At 35.8% G+C, this 17,339-nt stretch overlaps 1 protein-coding gene across 1 annotated transcript; it reads right to left on the bottom strand.

The window, feature by feature from the left end:
- Positions 1-1,884: 1,884 nt before the first annotated feature.
- Positions 1,885-16,691, bottom strand: LOC106753042 (PH, RCC1 and FYVE domains-containing protein 1). Its single transcript, XM_014634824.2, has 9 exons — positions 15,810-16,691; positions 12,560-12,646; positions 10,420-10,509; positions 9,663-9,743; positions 9,069-9,263; positions 6,838-8,976; positions 5,443-5,589; positions 2,929-3,344; positions 1,885-2,508 (listed from the first exon to the last, which is right to left on the bottom strand). The coding sequence occupies exons 1-9, from the start codon at positions 15,882-15,884 to the stop codon at positions 2,373-2,375; spliced, it is 3,366 nt and encodes a 1,121-aa protein (XP_014490310.1). The 5' UTR covers positions 15,885-16,691; the 3' UTR covers positions 1,885-2,372.
- Between the last annotated feature and the right edge of the window lie 648 nt (positions 16,692-17,339).

Below are 17,339 nucleotides of genomic sequence, written 5' to 3' on the forward strand. Positions count from 1 at the left end.
GGTCTGGCGCAACCGGCGGTGCTTCTTCCGGCGAAGACACTGGCGTCGCCGTCGACAACCCCTCGTGGTGGTCGGTCCTTGTGGTTGGAGCCACTGACGGTAGCGAGTGTGAGTTGGGGACACGAAACCTCCATGGTTCTCTACCTCTTGAGAAAACCCTAGCTCTAGGGTTTGGAAGGTGAACGTGAAATGAATGGGGAAGATAGAACCCCTAGCTGCTGAGAGGAAAATCTAGGGCTGGAGTTGTTGGGCCAGACCCATTTCTTTTTTTTAAAAAAAAAAAACAAATAATAATAAAAGAAAATTATTAGAAAACAAAAAAACAAAACATTTTTGTTTCTGCACCTCCGGTTTTCACTAATCTGCACCCCTTTCCTGTTGGGCTGAGGCCCAATCTAATATCAGAAACAAATTAGGTTTATGCACCTTTGTTTTTTTCATTTTCACACCTCCATCCAATTAGAGGCTTAGGCCCAACCCGCCTTTAGAAATGAATTAGGTTTCTACCACCCCTCTTTTTTTATTTTTACCACCCTCTTCCATTTGGGCTTTGGCCCAATTTGATTATTTTGTTTATTTTATTTTACTTGTCATTTTGTCCCTTTAGTTTATTTTATCATTATTTTTATTCTATTTTTATTTTTGTACTCTTTGTTTTTATTTAGTAATTTACTTGTTTATTTTATTTTCTTTTTACTTTCATTTTATTTAGTTATTTCCTAGTTATTTCCATTTTTCTACTTATTTATTTATTTATTTCGTTTTATCTACTTTTAAGTAAATATTCAAAAATCATAAATTGTTTTAAAGGGTTTAAACACAAGTGCGACCATTCTGTCTGCCTTGTGCTAAAAACCTTTTTCTTCCTCTTTTAAAAAATCATAAATTGCTTTAAAGGGTTTAAGCACAAGTGCGACCATTCTAAAAACCTTTTCCTTCCTCTTTTAAAAAAATCATAAATTGTTTTAAAGGGTTTAAGCACAAGTGCGACCATTCTGTCTGCCTTGTGCTAAAAACCTTTTCCTTCCTCTTTTAGAAAATCATAAATTGTTTGTAAAGGGTTTAAGCACAAGTGCGACCATTCTGTCTGCCTTGTGCCAAAAACCTTTTTTTTCTTCCTCTTTTAAAAAAAATCATAAATTGTTTTAAAGGGTTTAAACACAAGTGCGACCATTCTGTCTGCCTTGTGCTAAAAACCTTTTCCTTCCTCTTTTAAAAAAAAAATCATAAATGGTTTTAAAGGGTTTAAGTACAAGTGCGACCATTCTGTCGGCCTTGTGTTGAAAATCTTTTTCTTTCTCATACAAAAAAAAAAACTTCAAACACAACATCATTTTCCAAATGGTTTCATAAAAGAACTACGTAACCCTGATTTCTCAGTCCAACTGAGAATACGTAGGAGCAAGGTCAATCCTTGTCGGACACAAAAAACACAAAAAAATATTTTTTTTTCTTTAGAGTTTTACTTTTTAGGGGATATTAAACATTTTGCAAACCACATCAAATTCGCGTATTTAATTAAAGGTATTGCCTTCGGACAGGCGTTAAGGTGCTAATACCTTCCCTACACGTAACTGACTCCCGAACTCATAATCTGGTTTTCGTGAACCTTGCCTTATTTTATGGTTTTTCCGTAATTTTCCAGAATAAACTATGGTGGCGACTCCAAAACATTTTTCAAAATCGGTTTTCTTTTTGGATCGTCGTCCCGTCACGATTTTCCAGTTACGACAAGACTCAATAGACACATTTTTAAAATCGAGTACTAAACAAAAAATTCACTTCATGACATTTAAGCCAAAATAATAATTTGTTTACAGTTGCTTAAAATAAAATCACCAGAAAACCCAAAATTTACATTTTTTACATTTTTTTAATATGAAAACTCTCAAAGAGTTGCTCCAATAAGAGATTTCCTTAAGTAGCTCAGCAACTTTGGATGTTATGATAAAGAAACAATTGTTACATGGCAAACAATATTGGTAGTCAAATGAGAGTCTTAACGTAATGCTCGGAAATACTGAAGGAGTGGGAAAAAGAGAGCATTTGGCAGAGGCTATATATATCAACTACTTAAAGCGATCTATATCCCACGGCTGAAGGTATAACTGGTGTAAGAGAAAAGTTTATGAAATTTACATCGCAGCTACTTTAAACAAGAGCCAACAAGCTACTACGAATTTACATTTCTCCCTCAACCCCCTGATAAGCTACATGTACGGAAAAAAAATGGAAAGAGTAATCAAATTAGAAAAGAAAAAAAGTTAAAGACGTGGAATTTCAAAACCACAATCAAATCCCTACTTCTCCTAATGATGCTTTATATTGGATCGCAGCCAGATGTATGTAATTAATGGCGTATTCTTGCTTTATCATGAATGAGGCAGGTCCTCACTCCCAACACCCATTGTCGATTTGTCAACCGTGCGCACATTGTACTGCTCATATACCCTTCCACGATTCTCGGCCCACCATTGTTCTGCTTGTTTCTCACTAAACCGTTTCCGACTGCATTTACCATTGCAAGGTTAAACCCAAGTTATATATGATATGGCTAAAATTTGAAATACAACAGAGTTATCTGAATAGCTAGTAAAGCCTTTTTTTTCTCGTCACAAACCAAAAATGGGATAAAGCATTTAGGTAGGAAACTGCCTATCAAAGCTTACACCGTATAACATGAGATGCCAATACGTTACGCACTCTTTCCATCATAATTGGTTGACATTCATGTAGGTTCCACTAGTAGTTCTATTTCTACAATGGTGAGACCCACATGAATTCCAACTAAAAGTAGAAAATGTTATGGAAAAGAGGCATTAGAAAGTGCATTCCTAGCATTCCCCTACTTAACATTACCAAATTTGGAGGTGAAGTGTTTTGTATGTTGACCAATAAAAAATGCAAATATAATAGAGCATTCTATACCTGAAGCGAACTCTTTTAAGATCTATTACACCTCCTGGTAAGGAGGTGAGAGTAATATATACACCAGGTTCATCTTGCTCAACCCATTCAGTCTCATTATCCTTTGTTTTGCTTCCATTTCTACTACTTGCATCTAACTGACCATGTTTGTTGTGACCTGTGCTAGTAGCATCTGACTGACTATGTTTTATGTGACCTGCACTCCTGTTGATGATGGTGCTTGATCCATTAGAAAGTAACTGGTTATTGGATCCAGTTAATTCTGATTCTGGGCTTGTTGCTTGAATATTCAATCGATCAAAGGGGGCACTGTTAAGGTCATTGGAACCAGGAATTGGGCCAAAGGAAGCAAGAGAAGGTGGTGATCTGACAGTCCTAGGCACTCCTACAGGCAACCTCTCGGCCATGTCCTTCAACTATTCAGTGCAAGAAACAAAGACATGTAAGACAAGTTCTGATACATCCAGTATATATCCACAAGGCATAAGTTAAATTTAAAATTTAAAATCCACCAGTTTAGCTTTTAGTTGAATTGAGCCCAACTCTAACTTATTCATGCTTCCCTAAGTTTTATTAGGATATATTAAGTTTTGGTAAAGTTATGTAAACTAAATGCATAGCTTCTGTTCTGAGATTTTCCTCATTCTTGTAGTCATTTAGGCATGTTTTCCATAGGCTGGTCCTCCATTTATTATGTACACTACTTGGCCTCTAAGCAAGATTTGAATTTGAATTTAAATTTTCTCGATATTGTTTATGATACACAAAACCTAGTTATAATTTATAGACCAAGGCTCATAACTACTTGCCTCGAATAAAGCTCTATTACAGACAAGACCACAAATAGCATTTACGGCGGCAATGGCTTATTTTTTCATTTACAAGCCTCATACTGCTCAGTTAGACCAGCTCTAATAAAATAACTAAAGAAAGCCTCACGAGGGATAGAATGTACTTGATAAAGTTTCTCTAGATATAGTTAGCTTATTTTAAATGAAAAAGCAAAAATAAAAATGTTACCAATCCTCTATCTTTGTGCAAACCCAAAATGAAAATGAATATTTTTGGGTCCTCCATATTTTGCTCTGAGTATGTTAGAGCTTGTGGATGTTGTAGAAGGAATATAGTTTTTAGGTTTAATACCTATTTTGGTCCCTCCTTTGGGAGGGTTTGTTCAAAGTGGTCCCTCTTTTTTTCAAAAATTCACTTAAGTTCTACCTTTTGCAAAAACTGTTCAAAGTGGTCCTTTTTGCTAACGGCGTTAACTTTCTTAACGGCACAACTGCCAGGTGGCTAATATTTGCTGAGGTGTAACGTTTTGGCTGGGCTGGCACTGTTGTGTGTTTTAAAAAAAAATAATTAATTGTGACGTGGAATTTAATAAAATTAGGTTTAAATTAAAAATTGAATTTGGGGTTAATTGGGAGATAATTAATTAAAAATCCCATTAAGAACCTTAATTGTTTCCGAAAATCTAAAATGGAAAAAAATCCCCAATCTGAATCCTAAGAACCCTAGAACCAGAAACCTGGGGAAGAAATTAGTTCATCTTGCTGTCCCAAACCATGTTCGTTGCAGAAACTGAACCATCCTCTATTGAGTACGTAGAACTGGTTTGAATCTAGCACCCATTTTTTCAGCATCATTTCGAATTCATGGCCTCCTCTATCGTACACCTTCACTTCGATTCCTTTTCTCACATCTTCTTCTTCTTCCTTCAAAAGCATCATTTCGAATTCATGGCCTCCTTTATCGTATACCTTCACTTCGATCCCTTTTCTCACGTCTTCTTCTTCCTTCAAAAACCCTATTAGGGTTTCTTCAAACCCTAACAATGGCAGAAATAAGTTCCACCTGTCATTCGTCAATTGCACCCCGTACGACAAACTCAGTTCGCAGTCTTTCACAATTCCTGCATCGAGTATGAACTCCAGATGCAACTCGTCGTTGAATTGGATTTCCTTTGCGTGTTTGTTTCCTTCAACCACGCTTTTCGCCCTCCCTGAGTTTGATGAACTCCCTGCCATTGCAGAAAATCTCGATTTTGGTGCTATTTTTAGGTTATTCTTGATGAACTATGATGTTCCTCATGACCGAATGAATAACTATTGTGAGGATTTGATTGGGGATTTTTTTAGATTTCTAGAAACAATTAAAGTTCTTAATGAGATTTTTAATTAATTACCCCCAATTAACCCCAAATTCAATTTTTAATTTAAACCTAATTTTATTAAATTCCACGTGACAATTAATTATTTTTTTTAAAACACACAATAGTGCCAGCACAGCCAAAACGTTACACCTAAGCAAATATTAGCCACCTGGCAGCTGTGCCGTTAAGAAAGTTAACGCCGTTAGCAAAAAGGACCACTTTGAACAGTTTTTGCAAAAGGTAGGACTTAAGTGAACTTTTGAAAAAAAGAGGGACCACTTTGAACAAACCCTCCAAAAGGAGGGACCAAAATAGGTATTAAACCTAGGTTTTAAATGTGGCTCTTGGGGTAGAGTTTCTACCTGGGCAGTAAGTGACTTGATCACTTCCTTTGCTGCTTTGCATTTGGCAGTTTCTTCACTTGCAATTGCTATTGCTTCTTTTAACTGTTTAGTTGTTCTTTCCAACTCCACTTCTTGAAGCTGGGCTTTTCGAGTCAGGTTTTCCACCTGAAGGGAGACAAAAAATTCATCAGGCTCACTGCAAATAAATGAACAGGAGATTTCATCATCTTTGGAAAATAAATGAACAAAAGTAAACTCTTCCACCAAATGAAAGTGAGTTAAACATCCTCTGGGGTATAATTGAGATGGTTAACTGACTCCCTACCCAGAGCTATTGCCAAATCTAAATGGAACAACAGAGAGAAAAATAGCCTTCTAGTCTTACTCCTCCTATATAACTACCTCTACACTATCAGTGCATCCCAACCAAAACAAAAACGTAAAAGTCCAGATTATGGGCCTGTTTTTGAGAAACCTCTTCGTAATTTCGTAAACACTGTTAGAAGAGAAAAATAAGGAAAATGAAGCTAACTTCCCCATAAGTTAGAATTAGTTTACGCATAAACTAAATAGTAGAAGCTATTTCGTAGTAGTTTCTCCAAAATCTGATTTCTAATTCATGTATAAGCTAATTTTAGCTTCTTCATAAGCTAATTGTTAACTCATTTTCCCTTCCTATTTTTCTGTTGTAAAAGTGTCTACGGAGAAGTTTCCTCCAGACAGGCCTCGTGTGTCCTGTCCTGACCTAGTCTATTTAATTTTGTTCTTCCTACATTTCTTCTACATCCAAGGTCGGGCTCCTTGGCCTAATACTGATGGACCTGTATCAGAGCCAAATAAAAGTTCAAGCTCAGCTCATTGAATAGAGAAAGTCATTTCAATTTTCAACTCAGACTCGGCTCATGAGCCCAACTTAATGAACTTATAGCCAACTGCATCTTGTACAGTTGATGAGATAGCTCAGCTATCATCACCCTCTCTGAAACAGTTGCATGCAGATGCTCTGATGTAATGATAACTAAAAATTAAAAACATGACAATATTACTTCTCTGCATATAGATTGAAATTTTATATTTTCTGGCTGGTGAACTACAACTCAATCATTAGCAGATAATATAATACAGCAAATAATGTGGCTACTTCCAATTAAACATGAATTTAGTTAGAAACAATCAAAGCCTTATAGCAAGAGGTATAAACTCCTTTCTTGCTTATTTTTCTTTCTCCCCGTGGTAGCGGAGGTCATTTATTCAGACCCAATCCACATTAAAATAATATCATTAAAAGAAAGACCTAGTTTGAATACAACTGAGAGACTAAAGGACATGTGAGGTTTTTTAGATTAAGATTCTACTAAAATAATATTTAAGCAAGGGAATACCATCTATCAAGGAAAGCACAAGACGAAATACCTGCGATCTTAATTTAATAACCTCCTGACTCAGGTTATCATTGATTCTCTTAGCATCATCCACAACTATCTTTGGGGATGAAAGTCCCCCTACTGTTGGCGTTGGAGTAGTTGAACGTGGTGGACTAGGTCGTCTAGATATTGGGGATGTTGCCCGGGAAACAATCCTAGATCCAGGAACAGAAGCTGAAAAAAACTTCTTCGATGATCCAAAAACAGGATTAAAAGATTTTGAAATATTCATTGCTCCCCACTGTGAACCACTATTTGGAGCAGGTGAGACACGGCTACTGTTAAATTCCAATTTTTTGTTTTTCTTCGAAGATCTGCTGTCCACTTGTTTCAAGGATTCTATTGAAGAAAACCTAGCAAGTTGATTATGAGATCTGGAATCCAATTTGTCATCCTTACCAATAAACTCAAGTGAACCCTGATTAACACTTCCTCTTCTGCTCATAGAGGACTGAGATGAAGAATCAGTTTCGGTTGTTTTTCTTATTTTATTAAAACAATTATCACAGACACGATAAGGTTTGTTGGGGTTTGGTGCCATTGAAGCCTTGACAGATTTCTTACTACTGCATGAATGACAAAAAACAAGTCCACAGTTATAACAATTGTGGCGTTTCCTTTTGAAATTGAATGGCAGGCGGCAACCTGAACACATAGACTGGTCAACCCCACATACCCACTTATGCAGGCATATGGCTGCCGTGAAATTTGTACCACAAGCAATACTTTTTACTTGCTTGTCTTTCAGAGCTTCTACCAATGTTGGGGTGCTTCTGTCGTTAGTATCCCCATGGCCTAAACGACCGTTAGCACCTTTCCCCCACGTGAAAACCTCAGTCCTTGAAGTTAGAACCGCTACATGATATGCACCACAAGCTATCTCTTCTACAAAACTCTTTGACAGCTTTCCTTCTACACGGGTTGGTAGCTTCCCATCTGCTTGGGTATTTCCTAACTGGCCATAGACACAACTGCCCATTGTATAGACATGGCCTGATCGAGAAAGTGCAACAGTCATACTATGACCACATGACACTTGACAAAAATTAGGTTCAACAAGAGCCACAACACAGGTTGGAACAAGTTTTGATTCCTTATCACCATGCCCAAGTCGACCTTTGTCTCCATCACCCCATGTAAACAGCTTCCCTGAAGAGCAGTTGCTGGAACTTGAATTTCCAACCATGACCTCCACAATAGCGGCAGTATGCCAAACACCACAAGCAGCCTGAACAGTACGAAGACCCTTCAAGGACTCTATTTCTCTGGGCAAGGAAACACTTTTTCTGTCTCCATGACCCAGAACACCAAATGTCCCATCACCAAAAGTAAATAATTGCCCAGCAGAGGTTACAACAGCAGTGTGCCATGGACCACAAGAAATAGATGAAACATGTATTCCCTCCAAATGGCCATTTACCTTTTTTGGGACCCAGTGGCTCACCTGATTTCCATGCCCTAGAAGACCATAATTGTAAGTACCATCACCCCATGTATAAAGATCACCAGAAAGTGTCACAGCACATGTATGATACTCCCCACAAGCTACAAGTTCAATATTTGTATTACTTAGAGATTCAATAAGCTTTGGATGAGGAACATCCGAATCAACTCCATGTCCAAGCCTTCCTCCCGATTCTTCTCCCCAGGAAAAAATTTCACCTTGTTTGGTAACTAAGGCCGCATGTTTCCCACCACAGGCAATATTCTGTACATCAAGAACTACTGCAGATTCCAAGGCTTTGGGCAAAAGAGAATCCGTTTTCACACCAAAATCACTTCCAACTTGGTGAGACCCACCACCTAGTACAGCATCACCTGTGCCTTCCCCCCAAATGAAAACATCCCCCAAGGCATCACCATCATCATGACCAGAACCTTGGCTAGATGAGCTAACTGCACTTGATAGACTAACTCTAAAAGCATCCACAGGCATTGTCTTCATTTGACCGTGCATGCTATCTGATCCTCCGGATGACATGGAGTGGAGTGAACCACTCACAGAATCTGGAGGGAAGAAACCCATCGGAGGATTAGGATAATAAATCACATCAGAAAATGCTTTATCCAAACCATTCTTTGGGGGGCTTTCATATGGGCTATGAAGCCGAAGATGATCCCCACTGTCCTGAATGTGGAAAATGAAACAATCCTAAGAAACATTGTAACTGAAATGCAACCAAACAGGGAGAAAATAAAGGAAACATAATATAGTAATACCTTTGGCAAGCTTTCATTACTACCAAATGGAGAATTCAATGGAGAACTTCTTCTAGTGTATGTTCGAGGACTATTAGTTTCAGATGGAATACCATCACTTCTTGACTCAGGTTTCCACTTCCGGTGATGACTGCGTGAAATTAAAGCTTTCAATCCACTGAACCAAACCTCGGCTTCATCTTTATCCTTACAAATCTAGAAGAAAAACATTGATCACAAAATTACACAGTTTTAGAAAAAAAATACCTTACTAATACTCATAATATATATTATATTTATGCAATCAAAGCAGCAGACAAAGGACAACCCCTAAAATGACCCACAATATAGCTTGGAAAATGTTCTTATTTATTTTGTGACCATATATTTGATTAACCAACATAAGTTTAACTAAACAAATAATTTATCCAAGGTTAATCATGAATCTATCAAACATTCTGCCACTGCCCACCACCCGTTTTACAAATTTGTGGTTGACAGTAGGTAGATAATTGATTAAATTAATTAATACCAAGTTAATCAAATTACCAAGCTGCATCTATGGATCATATTTCAAGAAGAGGGGGAAGGGGAGATGAATATAGAAATTTATACCAAGTCTAACGATCTATCATTGTAAATGAGAGAAAACGACTGGTATTCCTTCTCAGGCCGTGGATATCTTTGAAAGATTGGCTGAAAAAATAGGGATATGTTTAGTTAGTCACAACAGACATAGACAAGAGAACCTTATCACTTCTGATAAATTCAGTGCAGATGCTCATACTCAAGAATAAACTCTGAATATATTTATGATTATTGAAGAAACTCATGATCATGCTCACCAATACAACATGACTGTGTAGTGCATTCTACAGAAATGACAAGTTACTAAAAAAGGCAGCACAAAAGTACATCGGCATGTATATAAATTCCTGGAAAGAAACAGAATAATAGTTGCTGAAAGAAGCTACGTAAATGATAGCATGGGAGAGAGAAAGTCCACTACCCCAATAAATTAACCATCAGTAGCCAGTGAATCACAATAAATCTGAAGCTTCTCCTAAAGGGAAACAAGATCTAAAAACTTCCATAAACAGGTAAGTAATGGAAAAGATTAAGAATAACAAGAAACCTAGCTGGCAAGTTTCTTAGTAGAAGATGGATAGTGAATGACATCTCATCTATATATTGGCCATGAACAAATTGTGAGATAACAATACTACATACATAAAATGAAAGCTTTATTAATTATATGAATTACGCAACTATCTTATAACTAGTATTTATAAAAATAAAAAATGACATTGTTCGCTAAATCTGTAGCAGAAAAACAGTATCGATGATTTCCTTATCATTGTGAAATACTTACTGTGCGTTGTCCAGATATAATCCTAGAAACATTAGTTAGTTTAAGGCGCTTCTCTTCTTTCCCAGAGAACCATATCAAAACAGATTCATCCTGAAAGCCAAAGACAAGTCAAATACTTTCAACTTTTGAAAACCTAACAATAATTGGAAGGGAAAAAAACTGCATAAGATGGAAACAGTCAAAAGTCAACAATCCCCAAAACTTAAGCTGTCGTGTGTAGACACATGAATAATTTATGCAGTAAAACATTAAAGGTGTTTTTAGGATAGATAAACAAATTATCATATCGTATCATAGATACATATTTCCTACTTTCCTTTTCTTAAAGAAAAAATATATAAACAATCAATGTGATATTTATCTATCCTAAAACTATCTTCATTATTGACTACAATGTCATCTCTCTCCAATACGCCCCATCCAAAACACTTTAAGCTCAAAGCATGTAGGATGTACGAACCCAATCTAGACATTGTGCTAAAAGACTAAAACTTAGCTTCTATATAGAAGAATGAGGGTGGAGAGAATCAAACTCCAAACCATGTGGTTGCAGAAGCTCAAACATGTTGGGAAGTCCCATATTGCCTGCCCCAATTCTTGGAATGTGGCTTACATATCTTTTGAACAACTTTATTTGACACCAATTGATTTTAAGATAAAATCTGAAAAAATCATAGTATATAGCTCATCTTGGTAATTACCTATTCTAGAAGATTCAGTTCTCACAAGCTCACCTATTCTATTCTGAAATTCAAAAGTCAGAGGAATATGAGTTCAAGGATAGAAGTCCTGACCATTTGGCCACAAAATCTATAAACTATGATACCATGTATGTCATCAGGGCTCAATTATCTCAATTGTTTGGCAAAAGCATGTGAATGGTTTGACTTATCTAACAAAAATAAATACGTATTGAAGGTGATGCAAAATCAACAATAAGCAATATCATAGCGATAACAAAACAAGCATGATACTACAAGCAATGAATCGTCAGCAAAAAGAATCTTTAAATGTCACCCATAATCACACCATGCACCATGTTAGAGTCATGCTTTTCTCTAGTTGAATATAGTGAAAACTATATATGATATTAATCTCTCTTGTGTTAAATATACACATAGGGTCCTCTATTTATAATAGAAGAAATATGGACTAAACCCAAAATACAAATAAGAAATAGTAACAAACTAACTAAAGATAAAAGATAAATATAAAATAAAGATAATATATCTAACATCTCTGACTATATATATCTCGATTTTCTTTTTCTGCTAGGTAGTTACATCTAACAGCTGTTGCTTATTGGCTGTTTGTTGGTTACAACTGAACAGATGTCAGTTATGCAGTGTTTCCCTGCCCTTACAAACAAATATTCTGTAACAGAAGTTCACTGTCTTTGAACTTTTCATTCTAGGCAACAAATCATTTCACTCTGTTTCTATCAATATAGAAGATCTTAATACAGTCAATAAGGTAACAGTATACTTAACTCCAAATTTAATAGATATGCCCTTTGGTAAGGTAAAGCTTCCATTTTATAATATTTGGATAAAGGGTGTCTAACCCAGATCCAATCAGTCTCTGGCTGCGAGAAGTTCTTCTCCATTTTCCACTATGAATACTATTTTGATGAAGACTATATTTCTGGTAAACTAATCAAGGTTCCCCAGAGTTTAATAAAAGCATTATCATGTTTTCAACATAGTCAAATAGATGCTTAAAACTTTGTAATCAAGCATAACAACTGTGATTTCCAAAAATTTCATAATGATGCTGAAAACAGTTTAGAAACTTAATCTCTATGCTGATCGAACTGTAGTTAAATCATCAATAGTTCTTTCAGTAATCATTTGAAACTTTGAGCATGCACTTCTGAAATCTCCTTTCTCACAATATAATTTATTTTATTATGAATAAATGTTGAGCCCTCTTCAAAAGATTACTAACAGTGTTCATCTATCAAGGTCAAGATCGTCTGCCATATTTCTCCCTAGTTCAACCTTTTCAGGAAAATTTGTTATAACTAGTTATAGAGTAAAATAATAAAAATACATAACTAAAAGAAAAGAACAGACTGAGGCTCTAAAAGAAAAGAGAGACATACACTTTCACAAGTATTAAAAACAAGCACAAAACTCACATTAGAAAGTCGAAAAGGACAAAACTTGGGCTTCCCTCTTCTTCCATACTTGAGCAAGTAAGCCCCCTTTTTTAAAGCAGTAATAGCCTGTAGTTAAGACCATAAAGAACCTCAGTCAGTATAGTCAGCACATTTGACAAGCACAAAATGTCCTGCCTGAATATCAAATTCCACAACACACAAGAATAAGTTGAATGCACATCAACTTACATGAAAATTGAAAAAACTTCTTAGAATATGTTATAAGAACGAGATCATTATCCGACATCCCTTACTAGTTAGACAATCTCTACAAAGTCTAGTCACCAAAATGGAGCGGCTAGAATTTTTGTAAAAATATCTTTGGCAACCATGAGGCATTAGTTTTGCAGAGATTTTTCATTCTTATCCTAATTTGTCGATGACTACCTTCTCCACAAGCATACAGCAAAGTTTTAAGAAGATGAACTTGCTCTCACTCTTGACTACATACAACCTCAATATCACACTATCAATATTAAAAGAGCAAAAGATCCTTTAGTAATTTTCAAAATCAACTTTCTCCACTACATTATAAGCTCATCAAAACATAAATAATAGAATAGTCAGATACAATGACCAAAGCCTTTTACCATTATACAGGTTTTCAATTACATAAATCAAATGATGTCATTTTGCTGTATACAAAACAAATTATTCAACAATTCTACATCCTTCTTTAATCATTTCATTTAGAATCAATCTTTGTTGGCCTATCTGTGCCTTTAGTTATTAGGTTATCCTCCATCTAATCAACACTTTCGATGGGAGCCTCTATTAGTCCTCTTCTCACATGTTCAAACCATCATAAACAGAATTCTACCAACTTTTCCTCAATAGATTGCCCGCCGTCTTTCTCTCCCATTCTTAGCATAAATAATTAAAATACTTTGAATTTAGAATCTGTTTACTGGCCAAGTGCTCTATCTCACGTTGTAAATAATAAATATACACACAAAAAAAAAATTACCTACTTTTACTTTATTCAATAAGGAATGGTAGAATTGTCCTATTTATCAGTAAGGCCAGCCCCTTTTTTGGTTAAACAGCCAAAGAGGCAAAAACACTGATACATGGCCTAAAAGTGAATAATTTTAGTGACAAGATGGTTGCCATAAGAAAATACCAGAGATATGTCCTTTGCTGTCCTGTTGTAGACACCCTAAAATTATCCAATGATTGTCTACCATGTCCCCTTACCCTGCTTTCCATTTGAGCAATGTTGATACAACCAAAATCCCTCTACTGCCCTTTACTCATGTAAGTCACATGATCAAGCATAGGAATGCATAAAAATAAAGGACACCAAATTATATACTAAATTTTTTAATGTTTATACCTTAATAAAAATGAACAAACAGTTTGAATCCTAACAACAACTGCAATGAAAAATTTTGAACATTTGTAAAATCAAACCAAAACAAATATCCATATAGGTATAAAATTTGTCATTAAAATAAAAAATAAATAAACATTATTTTTTATAACAGTCATTTCCTTCTTGTTCTGTAGAAGCAAACTATGAAATGCAAAAGATGTAATTCAAGATATCAAAGACACGCAGCCCATTTTTCTTCTCATTATGTGTTATATGTATAAAAAGGGCAACTTAGTTTTATATGTTAATAAGGGCAGCCTAGTGGACAAGACTCCCACCTGGTGGCAGCATTCCACAAAGGTAGACGTACATCACCTTAATTGTTGTAAAACAAGTTCTAGCCAGTTTTTCAGATTGACAGAAAAATAACCCAGCAAAATACACCATGATAAAAAAATATTCTCCCTTTCTCTCAATTTCACATTTTATATAACCAAATAAAAATACTGATCCAGAAGAAGCTCTTGCACTTCCTTGAGAAACAGAGGCTGAAGGAAGAATTGCTTCAAAAACAGAACTGGCTCGGTTTTGTGAGGCATAATGATCAGTCATGGTAAAGCAAATATTTCCTAATATTCTGTGAATAGTGAAGGGTACTCTAGTGTGACAAGTTTGTTTAAGAGTGCTCAATATTTGAGACGCTTTGAAGAAACTCTAAAATTAGTTCACTGGGTCATGAGAGACCAGATTTGGTTCAGCCATTTGAGTTTAAGTTTGGCTAAAATACAAATTTATCACTGTGTAGCAAATTAGCTGGTATGGAAGATATTTGGAGCTGCAATAGGGCTCTTGATAGAGTATTGAAGGTGTATGAAAGAAAGAAGAGGAAATGAGGGAGAATATGGAAAAGCGGGAAATGTTGGGAAAGGTTGTTGACCGTTAGGAAATATTATAAATAAGGGGTGTGTACCGTACAGGGAGTTAGTTAGTTTTTTTGTACATTTCAGTGTAGACTGGAATAATTGTTCCAGTGGAGGGAGAGAGGCTTCCTTGATGTAATTCTTTGTACATTGATTAATTCATACAGCAATAATACACATATTATTTTGTTTTCTCTCGTGTGTGTTGTGAGGAGGGGAGTATTGATCGACTTCTTGATAAAAGAAGTCTATCAGCACTGCAAAATGTTTTTGGGGGTTAGGGAGCTACAGCTCACTCCTTTTCAGCACAATTGCAGCTGCCTTAAAGAATAAAAGTCCAGTCAAGCTATGAGTGAAATGCCCTTTTCGAACTAACAAGTATCAAGAATGTTCAAGTTTTAAGATCAACAAAGCACCAAATTTCTGATTCCACCACATCTTCATTCATTTTCCCAAATAAAAGAAGATTGCAAGCATGCACCATACAGCATACCACCCTCTTTTACCAAGCATTACTACTAAATACAAATGTCACCCAACATTACCACTTAGTAAACCGAATGTCAGTATCAACAGTTGCAGAGATAAAACAAATAAGCAAAACTACAAAGAATTTCTATATAATGGTGTAGAACGCATGTATATTCAGTGCAGAATCGAACCCATTACGACATAAGGGTCAAAGGAAACCCAAAGATACTGACTTCAGCTGATGGCACACCCCTACCTGGCAGTTCAAACAAATTAATGAACCAACCAAACTTGACTTCCAGTACAGTACAAAGTCGTCGTCATCTTCATGATTTATCGTTTATTTATTACATTTTAAAACCTATTTGAATAACCATAAATAGCTCAAAATTAAAATCCATCTAATAGTTATATAATTTTAAAAAGAAAATAACCAATTAAAACTCTATTGAATATTTAATATCAATAAATAAACGTTGAAGAGTTCAATTTGAATACAGTAGTCACGAACTAACCAATTTACCTGTTCAATGTCTCTTTCGACGGGACCAGTTCTATTAAGATCCGAAGTCGTCGTCATCGTATCAGTCCGTGACATCACTCGAAACAAAAAATTCACCGCTCAGAAGAAACTACTCCCCAAACTCAACACCAAACTCACACTAGCTTACCCGTTCTCGTGCCCGAACCCTTCCATTCACCCGAGAACCCTCCCAAACCCTCACTAAACCCCGAATTCTCACGCGCCAACGCCTCCAACTCATCACGCGAGCTCAAATTCGAAACCTCCACCATCATAATCGACCTCCAATGGGCACAATTACTACAACGTCGTCACCGGAAGCATCACAACATCTAGAACTCCAGTGGCTGATCACTGCGCAACTCCGGCGACGATCGGCACCGGATGGAGCATCTAGGTCGAAGAGAAATTACACGATCGAGCGAAGAACGGAGCACAGCGATGATTCCGGCGATTAAACTCGGCCGAGAAAGCTCCAGAAAATCGGAATGACAGAATCTCAAAGGAAGCTGTGATCTGATTGCGAAGTCGGAGAAGAGAGAGAAAGCAAGTGCTAGAGAGAGAGAATGTGGAGATTGAAAAACAAAAAAAGCATAAAAAAAATTTCAGTGTGGTGTGGTGGCTCTGTAGCTGATAGTGAGAAAAGTAAGTAAAAAATAAAGAAAGCAAAGGAAAATGGGGCGAAAGGGAAAGGAAATAATAAAAGTGAAGGGGCCAAGAAAATTGACCTGAGTGTTGGGTGAATTTTCGACTTTGCCCCTGCGCTTTTCCGTTTTTTTCGGAGATTCTCGCGAAAAAATGGAGACCGAGTGGGGAGAAAAAGGTGTAATTGACTGTTAATTAAATTGTGAAAGAAATTGGTGAGGGTCTTCTTGAGTCAAACCATGGTGTGCATATTATTAAATATTAGTATTTTTTGGGGGGCAAAAACATTTAAATGGTCCCCTTTTTTGTTTTTAACTATTGAAATGGTGTAAGTTTTAAAGAAGTTACTCATGTAAGTAACATAGCTCAACGTGAAAAAATCGTATTAACACAATTTTAATTTAGTAAAGTGAAATTGTGTTAAATTAAAATTGTGTTAAACTCCTATTATTTCAATTAAAATTTTAAAATATATATATTGAACTTGTGCCAAACTGGCACGTTTCAACTTACATCACAATACGACTTCATTAATCAAAAGTTATAAGTTATATCAAATTAACATAATTCTTCATAATAAAATCGTATTGTATAACTTATTTATTTTTATAATATTTTTAAAACTTGTACAAGTGCTTTTATCATTCTTTCTATAATTATATTTTAGGTTTAATTGTTTATTTAGTTTATAAATTCACGGTTAAGTCTTTATTTCGTCTATGTTTTTATATAACTTGCATCAATCAAATTTGTTATTCATGGGATAATGATATTTTGACAATATTTTGACACGGGTTACGTGTTAAAATTTGACTGGTACACATGAAATTTTTTTTTCAAAACACATTAATGACTTGAAAACATATTTGGGGTAGGATTTCAAGT

Source organism: Vigna radiata, unplaced genomic scaffold (genome assembly GCF_000741045.1).
Source record: "Vigna radiata var. radiata cultivar VC1973A unplaced genomic scaffold, Vradiata_ver6 scaffold_95, whole genome shotgun sequence".
Taxonomy (NCBI): domain Eukaryota; kingdom Viridiplantae; phylum Streptophyta; class Magnoliopsida; order Fabales; family Fabaceae; genus Vigna; species Vigna radiata.